Here is a 21,016-nt window from a genome sequence, read left to right on the forward strand (position 1 = left end):
CGGTGCGGAGGCATTCCTGGAAGCTCTTCTGGAAAGACGTCTTGATATTCGCAAAAGACTGGAATTTGTGAGATAGCATCTAGTTCACCCTTCTCATTGAGAGAAAACAGACGGATGGTATCATCACGAGCGGCAAATACAATTACATCCTCAGACGAATGAGTCAATTGAATCTGCCTGGCTGCACAATCAAGATGCACCTTGTGCTTAGAAAGCCAATCCATTCCGAGAATAAGATCAATATCCGAATTACCAAGAACCACCGGAGAAGAAAGGAACTTGTTATCACTCAACGTGATAGAGACATCCGAGACGCAATTGTTAGAAGTCATTTGCTTGCCCGGAGACACAATCTTCAACGGGACAGGAATTCTCTCGGTCACAAAATCATGCTTGGCAACAAATGGTGTTGAAATAAAAGAAAGCGATGCACCAGTATCAAAAAGAACTTTTGCAGGAACATCGTTAACAGGAAGGTTACCCATGATGACGTCTAGCGAGTCCTCTGTCTGAGCTGCATTAAGCAAATTGACCTTGGCGTGCTTGGGGTTATGCCTGACCACAGCTGTACTTACCGATCTCACAGGAGGAGGCGGAGGAAGACGCCTCTGATTGAAGCATTTGTTGGCATAATGACCCTTCTGTTGGCACTTGTTGCACGTGACCTCTGAAAGCGGACGGTGGTATGGAGCACTCAGTCTTGGAGCTTGAGACGAAGTCTTGTTCTGAAAGCCAGGGTTGGGTGGGTAGGAAGATCCACTGCCACCTTTGCTCTTCTGCTGATACGGCTGACGGAACAGAGGAGGAGGAAGCCAATACTTCTGCTGCTTGGCCACTTGAGTAGAGGAAGATGGAGTAGTGTCTCTGACTCGCTTCTTGGAAGCATCACACCTCAGTTGAGCGGCCTCTTGCTTCAATGCCATGTCGTAGAACTCATCGTATCTCAAGGGCTCAAAGAGAACAAGAGCTAGCTGAATTTCTTCTCTGAGACCACCCCTGAACTGGTATATCATGCTCTTCTCATCAGGTACATCCTGCTTAGCAAAGCGGGCGAGCTTCTGAAACAACTTGTTGTAGTCATAGACAGACAAAGAGCCTTGCTTCAGGTTGCGGAATTCCTCACGCTTGCTTTCAACCAAGCTCTGAGGGATATGGTGAGCTCTGAAGTCTTGACGGAATTCATCCCAGGTAATAACGCGTCCACCTCTGGAGTCCTTGTACTGCTAGAACCATTCTGCAGCTTGATCTTTGAGTTGGAAGGAAGCGAACTTGACAAAGTCCTCAGGCCTGACGTTACTGCACTCGAAATGCTTGCACAGATCCATGAGCCAATCGTTAGCATCAGTTGCCTCAACACAATTGCTGAAAGTCTTTGGCCCGTTAGCAAGGAACTGGTTGAGTGTAGCAAAGTGATTCTGATTGTGGCCTTGGTTCTCTTGGTTGCCTTGATTGCGCTCTTGAAGAATTTGCATGATCAACTATGTGTTTGCATTGATTGCGGCCATCACAGCTTGCCATGCCTCCGGAGGAGGTGGAGGTGGTGGCGGATCTTGATTCTGATTCTGATTGGTGCTCTTAGCGGGAGCCATCCTGAAGAGGTTGACCACCGTTAGCACATTGACAGACAAATATTGAAGCTGAATCCAACAGAATGAAAATTGCAACATAAAGTCTTCACATCCGAACAAAATGAACGAATGTATTCCTCTTGAAATGGTCACATATCCATAAATTGAGAAGCCACTTAGAATTTAGGTAGAGAAATAAATCAACAAGGTACGGATCAAGAACGAATACTCGGTAAGAAATCCCAATCTCAAACCAAATATCCGTGGAAGAAGAACTAGAGCTACAAGAATTCCCACCTATGAAACTCCCGAACCTTTCCAGTTATGCAATCAGGTGTTGGGGATACAGGGGAAGCATAATATCTCACCCAAATCTAGCAAATCCTACATCCAGCTGTATCCATCCTTCAACAGATAACCGAGAAAAACTTCGGAAACCATCTACCTCAACCTTCGAAAAGCATCCGTTATACAAGTTATGGTGATACTCCCGAACTCCCGCCCCAGTACCGGGTGGCGTCGAGGTTATCTCACCAACGAACTGCATAAAAGAGATTTTCGATGTCGGCATACTAAACTCAGGTATTCCAAAACTGCAACGATAAAATTGTGACGACAACACCTCGGAGCTCAACTCCCCGGGACACTTCCACAAAACCCCTGACAGGAGGCACCAAGACAATGTTCTCGTCACAAAACCATCGGAACGATTCCAAGATACCCGCGTGATCCTAAAAAAAAATTTAGTGAAATTTGAGAAGAGAAGAGTCAAAACACTACGTCAGGATGCCTTACTAGAGCGATGAGGACACTGGGAAGTAAAAAGAATTCCTAAACTCTTCGATATATAATTCCTAAATGACTCAAAACATTTTTTCTAGACACAACTCGGCCGCTAAAGACGATCAAGCAATGGGGCTCCTAAGGTCAGGGAGTGATCTGATTACCAACTTGTAACACCCTCGATGCGACTATAGCTCCCACGTGTCGAGGCACGACTTAGAGGCATAATCGCATTGAAGGCAATGTCGCAAGTTAGGCAATCTTCACAACATCCCATGTAATATAATTAATAAAAGGGGAGATAACATAGTTGGCTTACACTCGCCACGTCAATCAAGTACATAAATAGCATTACATCATTCAAACACTCATGGCCCGACTACGACGCCAAAATAAAAGACAACCCAACATGCGACACGGTCCCGATCACCCCAACTGGGCACCACTACTGATCATCAGGGAAAGACACGTAGTATCGTTGAGAGTCCTTGTCAAACTCCCACTTGAGCTCAAGCATGCCATCTGGAGCGGAATCATCAGGCCCTGCATCTGGTGTAATAGTAATCTGTGAGCCACAGGGACTGAGCAATCTCGCACCCTCGCGATCAAGACTATTTAAGCATATAGGTAAGGTAAGGAAAAATATGTGGAGCTGCAGCAAGCGACTAGCATATATGGTGGCTATCCTGTTCGCAAAAGAGAGCGAGAAGAGGAGGCAAAGCACGAACGAGTAACTAGAGGGCAACCTGCGGCAAGCCAGACTCCGCCGAGAAGAGACCATCACGGTAACTCACATGGTTGATTCATTTTAATTAAATTAAGGTTCAAGTTATCTACAACCGGACATTAACAAATTCCCATCTGCCCATAACCGTGGGCATGGCTTTTGACAGTTCAAATCCCTGCAGGGGAGTCCCAACTTAGTCCATGACAAGCTCTCATGGTCAACGAAGGAATAGACCTTCTCCCGAGACGTTCCGATCAGACTCGGTATCTCGGTTCTTCAAGACACTTCGACAGGTTAAAACAAATCCAGCAACACCGCCCGAATGTGCCGACAAATCCCAATAGGAGCTGTACATATCTCGTTCTCTGGGCACACTCAGATGAACACTACGTACAACTAAAACCAACCCACGAGTTGCCCCGAGGTGGCGCTGCAAGTGGCTCTATTTGGACCAACAATCAGAGGAGCACTGGCCCGGGGGGGTTTCAATAAGATGACCCTCGGGCTCCGGAAACCCAAGGGAAAAAGAGTCTAGGTGGCAAATGGTAAAACCAAGGTTGGGCATTTCTGGAAAAAGCTTTAATCAAGGCGAACTGTCAAGGGGTTCCCATTATCACCCAACCGCGTAAGGAATGCAAAATCCGGGAACATAACACCGATATGACGGAAACTAGGGCGGCAAGAGTGTAACAAAACACTAGGCGAGAGGCCGAGCCTTCCACCCTTTACCAAGTATATAGATGCATTAAGATAACATGGCAATATAATGATATCCCAACAAGTAAATAATGTTCCAACAAGGAACGGTCTCCAATCTTCACCTGCAACTAGCAACGCTATAAGAGGGGCTGAGCAAAGCGGTAACATAGCCAATCAACGGTTTGCTAGGACATGGTGGGTTAGAGGCTGAACATGGCAATTTGGGAGGCATGATAAGCAAGTGGTAGGCATCGTAGCATAGGCATAGCAAAAGAGCAAGCATCTAGCAAAGCAAAGATAGTAGTGATTTCGAGGGTATGATCATCTTGCCTGCAAAGTTGTCAGAGTTGACTGGATCCTCGAATGCAAACTCAACGGGCTCCTCGTTAGTGAACTCGTCTCCCGGCTCTACCCAAACAAGACAAACAAGCAAACGGAACACAATCAACCACGTGCAAAGCTCAAACAATATGATGCAAACATGGTATGCTACGCGGGATGCAATATGTGATGCATATGCAAGATTTGACAAGGAATGCATGAACCTGGCCTCAACTTGGAAATCCAAGTGTGCCACTGGAAAGATGAGATGAAATCACTTGAAAACTATATAAAGAACGCCGGAATCGGAGTTACGGTTTGGAAATGGCAAGCAATTCAAATATGGCCACGTTCTGCGATTTATAGCAAGTAGCCATCTAGATGCAACAAGATGAACATGCTACAACATTCAAACATGGCATAAAAATACATGGCAGGGATGCATTCATGATGCTTAACAAAAGTCTAGCACTGAGCTACGGCCAATTCGTCCATTAACAGGTTCAAACAAGCATGGCAAAAATGCATTTGACAAACAGATCTCAGACTTAGTGAAATTAACACTTGTCTGGAATTTCAGATCAAATAGCACTCTTTGGAGCATGAAAACAATATGCTACAGGATCTGAACATGGCAAAGTAAAGCATGGCATGGAGCTACTCAAGGAGCTTAACAAAATTCCCTTAGTGACCTTGAGCCAAAAGGGATCAGAAAATACAATTGCAAGCATGTGAACATGGCAAAAATATAATCAGTTCTCAGACTTGGTGAAAACTGGAGCATGCTGAAACAGATATCAAGTAGGCATGTTTACGAGCTCGATGCACTCACTACAGAGCAAGTCATGATAATCTAAGCATACATCCACCAAGAATACACAAAATGCAAGCTAGACATGGCAAGAACAATAACATAGCATGCACGGATCAACTACAACATCCTCGGCAAAATCGCTAACAAGTAGACAATCTGCCCAGATTCATGAAATGACAAAAGTAGACCTCAATTGGCTCAAGCTAGGGTGCTCCATAATTGCAAACAAAGACATGGATGGATAGAGCACTACAATATTAATAGAACATCCTTACTGATCATCCTCAAAAGAGGCACGAATCACTAGGAAACAACATGAACATATGGCCATATGAGATAAACAGGTCAAGGACTTAGTGGAAATGCTAAGTCCCTGAAATCAGCATTAACAAATGCCTCACTTTGCAAGCTTGTGCTAGTCACCACACACATCACAAAAATACATGGGTTGCACCTCTGGAAAGATGGCAAAACCCTTAACAAAACACATGTAGAGCTCGTGGGCATATCATGCACACATTAATCATGGCAAAAATGACAAATATCTAAATGGAGCAGTAGATCTAACAATTATCTCAAATAGCACTCTTCTAACAGCATTTCGGTCATCAAGATGAACTCAAATGAAAATGATGCAATGAGATGAAATGATGTACTCTCTGAGATGAACATTTTGATATGCTATATGCGCGAAACGGATTTACGGATGAGGAGTTATAGCACGAAGAACAAGGGCATATGGATCTGAGAATTTGAGGACTTAGTAGAAATTCACCACCTCGCGGTTAGGGTTTACTGTAGCTGCCAGATCTGGATCGCGGCGCGCTTTACGAGGTTGGCCGGTTTGAGTTTGCCAGAGTTTGCCGGCCGGAGTGGACGACAAGGACGGCGTCGAGGGAGAGGGGCAGCGCGGCACCGGATCCGGTCGCTAGTGCACCTGCCGGCGACGAGGGCAGCGCGGTGAGGAGGCGCACGCCGGCGCGGGATGGACGGCGGCCTGCGGCGGACGATGGCCGAGGCGGAGAGGCGGCGGCGGCGGAGAGGCGGTGTCGGGGAAGGAGAAGGGCGCGGACGGCGGCGGCTCCTCTGGGCCGCGGGGGCTCGCAGCGGGCCGCGCGGGCCGGCTTTGCTGCGGGTGGCGGCGCGCCACGTGGCGGCCCTCGGTTGGCTGCGGGCGGCGGCGGCGATGTGTCCGAATTAGGCGGCGGACATGTCCGTCGGCGGTGGGGCGATTTTAGGGTTTCGGGGGAGAAGGAGATCCGGAATTCGGGGGGTTCTATTTATAGGCATAGAGGGAGCTTGGAGAGTTCAAATGAGGTGCGGTTTTCGGCCACGCGATCGTGAACGAACGCTCTAGATGATGGAGAGGATTTTGGTGGGTTTTGGGCCAAATTGGAGGGGTGTTGGGCTGCAACACACACGAGGCCTTTTCGGTCCCTCGGTTAACCGTTGGAGTATCAAACGAAGTCCAAATGGTACGAAACTTGACAGGTGGTCTACCGGTAGTAAACCAAGGCCGCTTGGCAAGTCTCGGTCCAATCCGGAAATGTTTAATCCCCACACACGAAAGAAAGGTAGAATTGACCACCGGAGGAGAACGAAGCGCCGGAATGCAAAACGGACAACGGGGAAAATGCTCGGATGCATGAGATGAACACGTATGCAAATGCAATGCACATGATGACATGATAAGAGATGCATGACAACGAAAACAACACACGGAGACAAAAACCCCGAATCCGAGAAAATAAAATAACTTAACGCCGGAAACGGCAAGAGTTGGAGTACATATTGGGTAAATTACATCCGGGGTGTTACCCCGAGACCGATGTGCCAGGTGTCTTCCAGTTAGTCGCTGCTTTGCCATGTCATTTGCTTGCGTGTTGCATTTCATCATGTCATCATTTGCATAGCATCATCATGTTTTTCAAAACTTGCATTCGTCCGGGTTCTCCGAGTTCTCTCCGTTGTCCGTTCTGAGCCCAACCACACTTGCACGCGCCCGTGACATATCCGAGATAGTATTTTATAAGTGGCCGGAAAATGTTCTCGGATTGGGATGAGAGTTGGCGTGCGGTCTGGTTATGGTGTAGGTAGACCGCCTGCCAAGTTTCATCGCAATCGGAGTTCGTTTGACGCCCCAACGATTAACTATAGCGGCAATATAGCCGGTCTAACGTCGGACGTTTTCGGTCTCCGAAAATAGTCGCCGGGCCTCCCTCTCTTCTCTTCTCTCAGCTCGATACCGTCTACACAGCTCACTACCTACCGCCAAGTCCAACCTAACCTCTCTCGCCAGCCCGCAGCTCCTCGCGCGCGCATCCGAAAGTTGTCCCGAACCCGACCCGGACCGTCGTCACCGCTGTGTTCAGATCATCCCCAAACGTCTTCAAAACATCTCCGTTTTGTTTATTAGACTTCCTAACCTATTTTTCTCGACCGCCCAATCTAAATCGGAGGGTCCAGTTAACCCTACCCTAATCCCCTCGCTATATATATTATCCTAAACCCTATTCCTAGCTTGTCCCTTCCTCCCTTCCCTCGCGCCGCCGCCACTTTGTTTTCCTCGGGATCCCTCCCGATCCAGCCGAGCCGACCATCTCCCTAGTTTTCAGCAAAGGGCCAACCATATCCTCCCCTCGATCCACTCGAACCAGCCACCGATTCCATCCTCCTCGATTTCAGCTACCAACCAACCATCGCTCTCTTCTGCCTCCTCTCGTCCCAGAGAAGAGGAAATTCTCTTGGAGCCCCTTCCGTACTCTCCTCCCGCAGCTCGCCTCGCCGGAGTTCGCCGCCACCGTAGCACCACCACCAGGGACCTCAACCATCAGGCCGCTTCCCCTGGCCCGTTCCCTTCTTCTCCTTCCCTGCATCTTTTTCTTTCTCTTAGCTTTTTTTTCTGCCCCGCAGGAACCAGGAGCTTCACACTATGGTTGATTCCCTCGCTGAGCTCCTCCAATCTGTTCCGCCGGAGTTCCTCGTCGCCGGGAATCGCCTCCCTGAACCTCGGACTGGCTAGATCCACCACGCCTGCGTGGACCTTGCCCCTTGCCCGGAACCCCCGCCGGCAGGCCTCATCTTGGTTGAGTGCGCCACTGCTGCTGTTTCCCTGTCGAATGAGCCTGCACCACCGCGCGCCTGCATCCGCGACGGAGACGACGTCGATGGCTCCTGCTTCCCCTGCCGCGTCGCCCACTGGATCCGCCGCCCTCCGTTGCAGCTCGGCCGCCGTTCCCCTGCGACCTCTGCTTCATAACGAGCGGGAGAGATGCCTCCGTTGACCGCGCTCGTCCCTGCCTACATCCAGTGGGATCGGCAGGGGCACGTCTGACCCAGTGCCGCGTGGGCCTCAGGCGGGCCGGTCCAACCGCTGCCCCATCCGGCCTCCTCTGCTTCCTACTGGGCCGAGCCCATGGGTGAGAAGCCCTCCAGATCCCCTGTTCCATCGGGCCTGCTAGTTTCGGCCTGTTTGTTTTTTCCCTGGGAGGACGATTTTTCTAATTTCCAGAGTTGGCAGTTTTACAAAATAACCCCTAAGCTCCATGCATATTGTAACTCTCAAACTGTGCATCACATGTAAATCACGTATATATGAAAAATGCTTAAAATTGTGTCTAGTTTCATAATATGTCACTTTCACCCATGTTTAAAATGTTTAAAATGTTGTTTGTTTTAATTTGCTTAAATAACTTGCTAAAACGGTTTAATTCATAACTATTTAACCGTAGCTCCGAATTAAATAAATTATATATGTAAATGCGGTAGAAAAATGCCTAGTTTAACATGGTGTACTTGTTTTGCATGTTTAACAACCCTAAAATTGTGTTTAGGGCAGAACAGTACCAAATCTATAATATGCATATGAGGATTTACCGGAATTGTTGTTCGCTGCTTCCGGCCTCATTTAAACTTGACTAGATAGGTAGTTTTATTTTGCTTCACCCTCTTGCCATGCTAACAACATTTAATATTGTTGAGTACATAAACGAGAGAGAACTAAATAAGTCATGTGGTGTTTTCGTCAATATGCAGCTCGTTGCATATTGAGCTCCACTTAATTTGTAGATTTGTTTGTTGCACTTTGCCATGCCACGCTTCATTAAACCGGACATGCATCATACACTATTGTGCATCATACCATGTTCATGTGTGGTTTGTTTACTATGTTGTGTGCTTCTTTCCGGTGTTTGCTTCTTCGGGTTGGTTCCGGTAACGTCGCGTTTGTGAGGACCCGTTCGTCTATGTCCGTTTGTCTTCTTCATGGACTCGTTCTTCTTCCTTGCGGGATCTCAGGCAAGATGACCATACCCTCGAAATCACTTCTATCCTTGCTTGCTAGATGCTCGCTCTTTTGCTATGCCTATGCTGCGATACCTACCACTTGCTTATCATGCCTCCCATATTGTTGAACCAAGCCTCTAACCCACCTTGTCCTAGCAAACCGTTGTTTGGCTATGTTAGCGCTTTGCTCAGCCCCTCTTATAGCATTGTTAGTTGCAGGTGAAGATTGAAGTGTGTTCCTTGTTGGAACATGGCAATGTTGTTCCTTGTTGGAACATGTTTACTTGTTGGGATATCACAATATATCTTATTTAATTAATGCATCTATATACTTGGTAAAGGGTGGAAGGCTCGGCCTTATGCCTGGTGTTTTGTTCCACTCTTGCCGCCCTAGTTTCCGTCATATCGGTGTTATGTTCCCGGATTTTGCGTTCCTTACGCGGTTGGGTTATAATGGGAACCCCTTGACAGTTCGCCTTGAATAAAACTCCTCCAGCAAGGCCCAACCTTGGTTTTACCATTTGCCACCTAGCCTTTTTCCCTTAGGAGTCGCGCATCCCGAGGGTCATCTTTATTTTAACCCCCCCGGGCCAGTGCTTGTCTAAGTGTTGGTCCAAACTAGAGCCACTTGCGACGCCACCTCAGGGAAACTTGAGGGCTGGTTTTAGTTGTACGTAGTGTTCATCCGGTGTTGCCCTGAGAACGAGATATGTGCAGCTCCTATCAGGATGTCGGCGCATCGGGCGGTCTTGCTGGACTTGTTTTACCATTGTCGAGGATGTCTTGTAACCGGGATTCCGAGTCTGATCGGGTCTTCCCGCTAGAAGGAATATCCTTCGTTGACCGTGAGAGCTTGTGATGGGCTAAGTTGGGACACCCCTGCATGGACTTGAACTTTCGAAAGCCGTGCCCGCGGTTATGGGCAGATGGGAATTTGTTAATGTCCGGTTGTAGAAAACCTGAAGTTGACATTAATTAAAATACATCCACCGCGTGTGTAACCATGATGGTCTCTTCTCGGCGGGGTCCGGGAAGTGAACACGGTGTTGGAGTTATGCTTGACGTAGGTTGTTCTAGGATCACTTCTTGATCATACTTTTATCGACCGTGCTTTGCCTTCTCTTCTCGCTCTCATTTGCGTATGTTAGCCACCATATATGCTAGTCGCTTGCTGCAGCTCCACCTCATACCTTTTACCTTACCCATAAGCTTAAATAGTCTTGATCGCGAGGGTGCGAGATTGCTGAGTCCCCGTGGCTCACAGATACTTCCAAAACCAGCTTGCAGGTGCCGATGAGACCGTGCAGGTGACGCGACCAAGCTCAAGGAGGAGCTCGATGAAGATGGGTTGTGTGAAGATTACCTCACTTGCGACATTGCTTTCAATGCGGTTATTCCTCTAAGTCGTGCTTCGACATGTGGGAGATATAGCCGCATCGAGGGCGTTACAAGTTGGTAATCAGAGCCTTCCCCGACCTTAGGAGCCCCCACTGCTTGATCGTTTTTAGCAGCCGTTGTTGAGTCTAGAAAAATGTTTTGAGTCAATTAGGAATTATATATCGGAGAGTTTAGGAATTCTTTTTACTCCCCAGTCCCTTCATCACTCTGGTAAGGCATCCTGAAGTAGAGTTTTGACTCTTCTCTTCTCAAATTTCACTAAATTTTTTTTAGGATCACGCGGGTATCTTGGAATCGTTCCGATGGTTTTGTGACGAGAACATTGTTCTTGGTGCCTCCTGTCATTTAGGGGTTGTGGCAGTGTCTCGGGGAGTTGAGCTCCGAGGTGTTGTCGTCACAATTTTATCGTTGCAGTTCTGGAATACCTGAGTTTAGTACGCCGACATCGAAAATCTCTTTTATGCAGTTGTTGGTGAGACGACCTCGACGCCACCCAGTACTAGGGCGGGAGTTCGGGAGTATTGCCATAACTTGTATAACGGATGCTTTTCGAAGGTTGAGGTAGACAATTTCCGAAGGTTTCTTGGTTATGTGTTGAAGGATGGATACAGCTGGATGTAGGATTTGCTAGATTTGGGTGAGATATTATGCTTCCCCTGTATCCCCAACACCTGATTGCATAACTGGGAAAATTTCAGGAGTTTTATAAGTGGGAATTCAAGTAGCTCTTAGGATATCTTTCCGACAGATGTATGATATGAAATTGGGGTTCGACGTCTAGTGGTCCGCCTATTCACGGTCGGTTTTACAGTGGTCTCGTTGTGTCTTAAAGAGTCCTTGGCTATGCCGACTCGGGGACGCTTCGTATGTCATGTGCACTGCCTTGTACATGATGGTGCTGTACGATCGAGCCCGTGTAGGCCCCACCACGAAAACTTCGGACAAAATCTCTATCGTATGTTTGTTCCGGCTTATTCTGCAAGCCAATCTTTTGTTTTGCTTTGAGTTGTGGTATTCGAGTTGCTTCGAAGTCAAATCTTGATTCCATACCTGTTCCTAAACGGTGTTCTCATATTCCTATGTGAATACCAAACCCCTTCATATTAATCGAGATTGTCTTTCCAATCCTTTTCAACCGACGTGTTTTCTCTTCAAGTGGATCCGATCATTTCAACTTCCGCTAGATCAAGTATCAGTTCTTCTCAACATTGTTTGTGTCATCCATCTCCAAGTTGCCTTTGTTTTTCCCGCCCTCCATCCCTTGTTTTCTTTAAGGACTCAGATTTCTTAATCGAGTATCCATCTTATTGATGTGAAGCCTCTCTATTCTTTTCCTTCAATGTTCTTATCTGGTGATTCTCATGAAGATACTAACGGAACTTCTAGTTTATCATTCCTTGTTCTTTTATCTTCTCCGGTGGATTCAATTCAAGCTTTCGGTGTTTGATCATATTCTTTTCCGTATTTCAATGCTTTCTCATGCCGGTGCAATTCTTAATCGTTCATCTCTCGCTATTCTATTGTCCCGGAGTGCTCAAGATATCTCAGAAGGCTCGTCTTGTCTTTCAAGATCAGTTCAACCTATTTCGAGGTTGTTATCTCATTCAAACCATTTAATTCAACCGGCGCAATCTATCTTTTAAATCATTCAACAGTGTTTTCTTTTGAGTGGGCCCTAACCCACAGGTCTTTTTCCAGGATCTTACCTGACTCTTCTAATTTTCCCGGAGCTATCCTAAATTCTTTTGAAGTTTGACATAAGAATGAGTTATCATCAGTCATATGTATTTCTCCAAGATCTGTCAAATTTTTTCATCGTTGGCTCAACCTCTTCGTTTTGATTCTTCTGGAGTTTCTAAATAATTCATGGTGGTGTTTCTCGTCGTCATTCTCAGAGATTTGAAGACCGAAGAAGAGTTTTACCTCCATATCTTATCCGTTCTCTCAGAGATTCGTGGTTCTAGTTCAAGGCCATCCTCTCATAATTGTTTTGATCGCGAAAAATTCTTTTCCTTCCTCCGGAGCCCATCATCTAAGATTATTCATTCTCAGCTTTCAGTTATCATTCTCCAATCTTACCGGTGCTTCGTTCAAGTGATCTTTAATCGGCTCGTGATCTCTTCGTTCTCATGTATCTAAATTCTCTCAAGCATCTTCGTTCATTTAATAAATTCTTCCCGGTGTTTCTTTATCTTTACTTCGTTCATTTCCAATTCTTACGGTGGTTCGTTCAAGATTTCTCTTCCGTATCAATTCATTCGTGGTTTCAATTCTAACTTGTAACACCCTCGATGCGACTATAGCTCCCACGTGTCGAGGCACGACTTAGAGGCATAATCGCATTGAAGGCAATGTCGCAAGTTAGGCAATCTTCACAACATCCCATGTAATATAATTAATAAAAGGGGAGATAACATAGTTGGCTTACACTCGCCACGTCAATCAAGTACATAAATAGAATTACATCATTCAAACACTCATGGACCGACTACGGCGCCAAAATAAAAGACAACCCAACATGCGACACGGTCCCGATCACCCCAACTGGGCACCACTACTAATCATCAGGGAAAGACACGTAGTATCGTTGAGAGTCCTCGTCAAACTCCCACTTGAGCTCAAGCGCGCCATCTGGAGCGGAATCATCAGGCCCTGCATCTGGTGTAATAGTAATCTGTGAGCCACAGGGACTCAGCAATCTCGCACCCTCGTGATCAAGACTATTTAAGCTTATAGGTAAGGCAAGGAAAAATATGTGGAGCTGCAGCAAGTGACTAGCATATATGGTGTCTATCCTGTTCGCAAAAGAGAGCGAGAAGAGGAGGCAAAGCACGAACGAGTAACTAGAGGGCAACCTGCGGCAAGCATTACTCCAACACTGTGTTCACTTCCCGGACTCCGCCGAGAAGAGACCATCACGGTAACTCACACGGTTGATTCATTTTAATTAAGTTAAGGTTCAAGTTATCTACAACCGGACATTAACAAATTCCCATCTGCCCATAACCGCGGGCACGGCTTTCGAAAGTTCAAATCCCTGCAGGGGAATCCCAACTTAGCCCATGACAAGCTCTCACGGTCAACGAAGGAATAGACCTTCTCCCGAGACGTTCCGATCAGACTCGGTATCTCGGTTCTTCAAGACACTTCGACAGGTTAAAACAAATCCAGCAACACCGCCGGAATGTGCCGACAAATCCTGAGAGGAGCTGTACATATCTTGTTCTCAGGGCACACTCAGATGAACACTACGTACAACTAAAACCAACCCTCTAGTTGCCCCAAGGTGGCGCTGCAAGTGGCTCTATTTGGACCAACACTCAGAGGAGCACTGGCCCGGGGGGGTTTCAATAAGATGACCCTCGGGCTCCGGAAACCCAAGGGAAAAAGAGGCTAGGTGGCAAAGGGTAAAACCAAGGTTGGGCATTGCTGGAAAAAGCTTCAATCAAGGCGAACTATCAAGGGGTTCCCATTATCACCCAACCGCGTAAGGAACGCAAAATCCGGGAACATAACACCGATATGACGGAAACTAGGGTGGCAAGAGTGGAACAAAACACTAGGAGAGAGGCCGAACCTTCCACCCTTTACCAAGTATATAGATGCATTAAGATAACATGGCAATATAATGATATCCCAACAAGTAAATAATGTTCCAACAAGGAACGGTCTCCAATCTTCACCTGCAACTAGCAACGCTATAAGAAGGGCTGAGAAAAGCGGTAACATAGCCAATCAATGGTTTGCTAGGACATGGTGGGTTCGAGGCTGAACATGGCAATTTGGGAGGCATGATAAGCAAGTGGTAGGCATCGTAGCATAGGCATTGCAAAAGAGCGAGCATCTAGCAAAGCAAAGATAGTAGTGATTTCGAGGGTATAATCATCTTGCCTACAAAGTTGTCAGAGTTGACTAGATACTCGAAAGCAAACTCAACGGGCTCCTCGTTAGCGAACTTGTCTCCCGGCTCTACTCAAACAAGACAAACAAGAAAATGAAACACAATCAACCCCGTGCAAAGCTCAAACAATATGATGGAAACATGGTATGCTATGCGGGATGCAATATGTGATGCATATGCAAGATTTGACAAGGAATGCATGAACCTGGCCTCAACTTGGAAATCCAAGTGTGCCACTGGAAATATGAGATGAAATCGCTTGAAAACGATATAAAGAACGCCGGAATCGGAGTTACGGTTTGGAAATGGCAAGCAATTCAAATATGGCCACGTTCTGTTATTTACAGCAAGTAGCCATCTAGATGCAACAAGATGAACATGCTACAGCACTCAAACATGGCATAAAAATACATGGCAGGGATGCATTCATGATGCTTAACAAAAGTCTAGCACTGAGGTACGGCCAATTCATCCATTAACAGGTTCAAACAAGCATGGCAAAAATGCATTTGACAAACAGATCTCAGACTTAGTGAAATTAACACTTGTCTGGAATTTCAGATCAGATAGCACTCTTTGGAGCATGAAAACAATATGCTACAGGATCTGAACATGGCAAAGTAAAGCATGGCATGGAGCTACTCAAGGAGCTTAACAAAATTCCCTTAGTGACCTTGAGCCAAAAGGGATCAGAAAATACAATTGCAAGCATGTGAACATGGCAAAAACATAATCAGGTCTCAGACTTTGTGAAAACTGGAGCATGCTAAAACAGATATCAAGTAGGCATGTTTACGAGCTCGATGCACTCACTACAGAGCAAGTCATGATAATCTAAGCATACATCCACCAAGAATACACAAAATTCAAGCTAGACATGGCAAGAACAATAACATAGCATGCACGGATCAACTACAACATCCTCGGCAAAATCGCTAACAAGTAGACAATCTGCCCAGATTCACGAAATGACAAAAGTAGAGCTCGATTGGCTCAAGCTAGGGTGATCCATAATTGCAAACAAAGACATGGATGGATAGACCACTACAAGATTAACAGAACATCCTTACTGATCATCCTCAAAAGAGGCACGTCACTAGGAAACAACATGAACATATGGCCATATGAGATAAACAGGTCAAGGACTTAGTGGAAATGCTAAGTCCCTGAAATCAGCATTAACAAATGCCTCACTTTGCAAGCTTGTGCTAGTCACCACACACATCACAAAAATACATGGGTTGCACCTCTGGAAAGATAGCAAAACCCTTACCAAAACACATGTAGAGCTCATGGGCATATCATGCACACATTAATCATGGCAAAAATGACAAATATCTAAATGGAGCAGCAGATCTGACAATTATCTCAAATCGCACTCTTCTAACAGCATTTCGGGCATCAAGATGAACTCAAATGAAAATGATGCAATGAGATGAAATGATGTACTCTCTGAGATGAACATTTTGATATGCTATATGCGCGAAACGGATTTACGGATGAGGAGTTATAGCACGAAGAACAAGGGCATATGGATCTGAGAATTTGAGGACTTAGTAGAAATTCACCACCTCGCGGTTAGGGTTTACTGTAGCTGCCAGATCTGGATCGCGGCGCGCTTTACGAGGTTGGCCGGTTTGAGTTTGCCGGAGTTTGCCGGCCGGAGTGGACGACGAGGACGGCGTCGAGGGAGAGGGGCGGCGCTGCATCGGATCCGGTCACCGGTGCACCTGCCGGCGACGAGAGCAGCGCGGCGAGGAGGCGCACGCCGGCGCGGGACGGACGGCGGCCTGCGGTGGACGGTGGCCGAGGCGGAGAGGCGGCGGCGGCTCGTCGGCGTCGGGGAAGGAGAAGGGCGCGGACGGCGGCGTCTCCTCTAGGCCGCGGGGGCTCGCAGCGGGCCGCGCGGGCCGGCGTGGCTGCGGGTGGCGGTGCGCCACGTGACGGCCCTCGGTTGGCTGCGGGCGGCGGCGGCGATGTGTCCGAATTAGGCGGCGGACATGTCCGTCGGCGGCGGGGCTATTTTAGGGTTTCGGGGGAGAAGGAGATCCGGAATTCGGGGGGTTCTATTTATAGGCATAGAGGGAGCTAGGAGAGTCCAAATGAGGTGCGGTTTTCGGCCACGCGATCGTGAACGAACGCTCTAGATGATGGAGAGGGTTTTGGTGGGTTTTGGGCCAAATTGGAGGGGTGTTGGGCTGCAACACACACGAGGCCTTCTCGGTCCCTCGGTTAACCGTTGGAGTATCAAACGAAGTCCAAATGGTACGAAACTTGACAGGCGGTCTACCGGTAGTAAACCAAGGCTGCTTGGCAAGTCTCGGTCCAATCCGGAAATGTTTAATCCCCACACACAAAAGAAAGGTAGAATTGACCACCGGAGGAGAACGAAGCGCCGAAATGCAAAACGGACAACGGGGAAAATGCTCGGATGCATGAGATGAAAACGTATGCAAATGCAATGCACATGATGACATGATAAGAGATGCATGACAACGAAAACAACACACGGAGACAAAAAACCCGAACCCGAGAAAATAAAATAACTTAACGCCGGAAACGGCAAGAGTTGGAGTACATATTGGGTAAATTACATCCGGGGTGTTACAGTTTACCATATGTGCATGCTACGGGACTTACAAACTTCAACACGAGTATTTCTCAATTTCACAACTACTCAACTAGCACGACTTTGATATTATTACCTCCATATCTCAAAACAATCATCAACCATCAAACTTCTCTTAGTATTCAAAACACTCTTAAGGAAATATTACTAACTTTGAATACCTAGCATATTAGGATTTTAAGCAAATTACCATGTTATTTAAGACTCTCAAAATAATCTAAGTGAAGCATGAGAGATCAATAGTTTCTATAAAACAAATCCACCACCGTGCTCTAAAATATATAAGTGAAGTACTAGAGCAAAACTATATAAATCAAAAGATATAAGCGAAGCACATAGAGTATTCTAACAAATTCCAAATCATGTATGGCTCTCTCAAAAGGTGTGTACAGCAAGGATGATTGTGGTAAACTAAAAAGCAAAGACTCAAATCATACAAGACGCTCCAAGCAAAACACATATCATGTGGTGAATAAAAATATAGCTCCAAGTAAAGTTACCGATAGAAGTAGACGAAAGAGGGGATGCCTTCCGGGGCATTGTTACGTCTCCAACGTATCTATAATTTTTGATTGCTCCATGCTATATTATTTACTGTTTTGAATGTTTATGGGCTTTATTATACAGTTTTATATCATTTTTGGGACTAACCTATTAACCCAGAGCCCAGTGCCAGTTTCTGTTTTTACCCTGTTTTAGGGTTTCGAAGAAAAGGAAAATCAAACGGAGTCCAATTGACCTGAAACTTCACGGAACTCATTTTTGGAAGGAAAGAAGCCCAGAAGACTTGGAGTGCACGTGGGGGGATCTGCGAGGAGGTCACGAGGCAGGGGGGCGCGCCCACCCCCTGGGCGCGCCCTCCACCCTCGTGAGCCCCTCATGGCCCCCCTGACGTACTTCTTCCGCCTATATATCTCCATATACCCTAAAAACATCCGGGAGCACAATAGATCGGGAGTTCCGCTGCCAGAAGCCTCCATAGACACTGAAAACCAATCTAGACCCGTTCCGGCACCCTGCTGGAGGGGGCAATCCCTCTCCGGTGGCCATCTTCATCATCCCGGTGCTCTCCATGACGAGGAGGGAGTAGTTCTCCCTCGGGGCTGAGGGTATGTACCAGTAGCTATGTGTTTGATCTCTCTCTCTCGTGTTCTTGAGATGATACGATCTTCATGTATCGCGAGCTTTGCTATTCTATTTGGATCCTATGATGTTTCTTCCCCCCTCTACTCTCTTGTAATGGATTGAGTTTCCCCATTGAAGTTATCTTATCGGATTGAGTGTTTAAAGATTTGAGAACACTTGATGTATGTCTTGTCGTGCGTATCTGTGGTGACAATGGGATACCACGTGATTCATTTGATGTATGTTTTGGTGATCAACTTGTGGGTTCCTCCCATGAACCTATGCATAGGGGTTGGCACACGTTTTCGTCGTGATTCTCTGGGAGAACTTTGGGGCACTCTTTGAGGTCCTTTGTGTTGGTTGAATAGATGAATCTGAGATTGTGTGATGCATATCATATAATCATACCCACGGATACTTGAGGTGACATTGGAGTATCTAGGTGACATTAGGGTTTTGGTTGATTTGTGCCTTAAGGTGTTATTCTAGTGCGAACTCTAGGGCTGTTTGTGACACTTATAGGAATAGCCCAACGGATTGATTGGAAAGAATAACTTTGAGGTGGTTTCGTACCCTACCATAATCTCTTCGTTCATTCTCCGCTATTAGTGACTTTGGAGTGACTCTTTGTTGCATGTTGAGGGAAAGTTATGTGATCCAATTATGTTATCATCGTTGAGGGAACTTGCACTAGCGAAAGTATGAACCCTAGGCCTTATTTCCTATCATTGCAATACCGTTTACGCTCACTTTTATCATTAGTTACCTTGCTGTTTTTATAATTTCAGATTACAAATACATTTATCTACCATCCATATACCACTTGTATCACCATCTCTTCGCCGAACTAGTGCACCTATACAATTTACCATTGTATTGGGTGTGTTGGGGACACAAGAGACTCTTTGTTATTTGGTTGCAGGGTTGCCTGAAAGAGACCGTCTTCATCCTACGCCTCCTACAGATTGATAAACCTTAAGTCATCCACTTGAGGGAAATTTGCTACTGTCCTACAAACCTCTGCACTTGGAGGCCCAACAACGTCTACAAGAAGAAGGTTGTGTAGTAGACATCAAGCTCTTTTCTGGCGCCGTTGCTGGGGAGGTGAGTGCTTGAAGGTATATCTTTAGATATTGCAATGGAGTCTTTTAGTTTCTTGTTTTATCACTAGTTTAGTTTATAAAAGAAAACTATAAAAAATGGAATTGAGTTTGTCTCATACGCTTCACCTTTTTAATATCTTTCGTGAGTATGATGGAAAGGATTATTGTGCTCAGGTGCTAGAAGAAGAAATCAATAAAAATTTTGGCACTAAATATTTGAATGATGAGCATGATTGCAATGTTGTTAGTATGAATTCTTTGAATATCCATGATGCTAATGATATGCAAAGCCACAAGCTTGGGAAAGCTATGTTTGATGAAGATGATATTTTTTGTTCCCTAGTTTTGATGAGAAAATTTATTATGATGAAAGCATGCCTCCTATTTATGATGATTATATTAATGAAAGTGGATTTGGCGAGGTCATGACTTTATTTCGTGATGAATCCACTATTCCGGAAGAGGTTCCAATTGATTATGAGAACAAAGTTGCTATCTATGATGATTATTGTGATGACTTGTATGCTATAAAGAATAATGATATCCATGAAACTTGTCATCTTGATCTTAATTTTCAATCACATGATAGTTATTTTGTTGAGTTTTCTCCTACTATTATTCATGAGAAGAATTTTGCCTATGTGGAGAGTAGTAAATTTCTATGCTTGTAGATCATGAAAAGAATGCTTTAGGTGCTGGTTATATTGTTGAATTCCTTCATGATGCTACTGAAAATTATTATGAGGGAGGAACATATGCTTGTAGGAATTGCAATAATATCAAGTTCCTCTCTATGTGCTTAATATTTCAAAGTTATGCTTGTTTTACCTTCCTATGCAAGTTGCTTCTTGTTCCCACAAGTTGTTTGCTCACAAAATCCCTATGCATAGAAAGTGGGTTAGACTTAAATGTGCTAGTCATATTCTTCATGATGCTCTCTTTATGTTCCAATTCTTATCTTTTATGTGAGCATCATTGACATCATCATGCCTAGCTAGGGGCGTTAAACGATAACACTTGTTGGGAGGCAACCCAATTTTATTTTTGTTCCTTGCTTTTTGTTCCTGTTTAGTAATAAATAAATCATCTATCCTCTGTTTAGATGTGGTTTTATGCTTTTAATTAGTGTTTGTGCCAAGTAGAACCTTTGGGAAGACTTGAGTGAAGTCTTTATGATCATGCTGTAAAAAACAGAAACTTTAGCACTCACGAGAATTGCTGCCATTTTTATTTGGAGAGTGATATTTAGTTAATTCTTTTTGAAGATGATTAATAGATAAATTCCTCAGGTCCAGCAATTTATTTGAGAATTTTATGAGTTCCATAAGTATATGTTTAATCCAGATTACTACAGACTGTTCTGTTTTTGACAGATTCTGTTTTTCATGTGTTGTTTACTTATTTTGACGAATCTATGGCTAGTAAAAGAGTTTATAAACCATAGAGAATTTGGAATACAGTAGGTTTAACACCAATATAAATAAAGAACGAGTTCATTACAGTACCTTGAAGTGGTCTTTTGTTTTCTTATACTGACGGAGCTTACGAGTTTTCTGTTAAGTTTTGTGTTGTGAAGTTTTCAAGTTTTGGGTAAGGATTCGATGGACTATGGAATAAGGAGTGGCAAGAGCCTAAGCTTGGGGATGCCCCGGAAGGCATCCCCT

General features: G+C 45.5%; 1 protein-coding gene across 1 annotated transcript in view; it reads right to left on the minus strand.

Moving 5' to 3' along the window:
- Positions 1-7,930: 7,930 nt before the first annotated feature.
- LOC147972386 (uncharacterized) overlaps positions 7,931-21,016 on the minus strand; it is a 30,049-nt gene continuing 16,963 nt past the window's right edge. Inside the window, exon 6 of the mRNA XM_087524313.1 lies at positions 7,931-8,212. Within this exon, the coding sequence (XP_087380439.1) occupies positions 7,931-8,212 (282 nt within the window). The remainder of the gene's footprint in view (positions 8,213-21,016) is intronic.

This window comes from Triticum urartu, chromosome 5A, assembly GCF_056163025.1.
Source record: "Triticum urartu cultivar PI428250 chromosome 5A, HENAU_Tu73, whole genome shotgun sequence".
Lineage (NCBI taxonomy): Eukaryota > Viridiplantae > Streptophyta > Magnoliopsida > Poales > Poaceae > Triticum > Triticum urartu.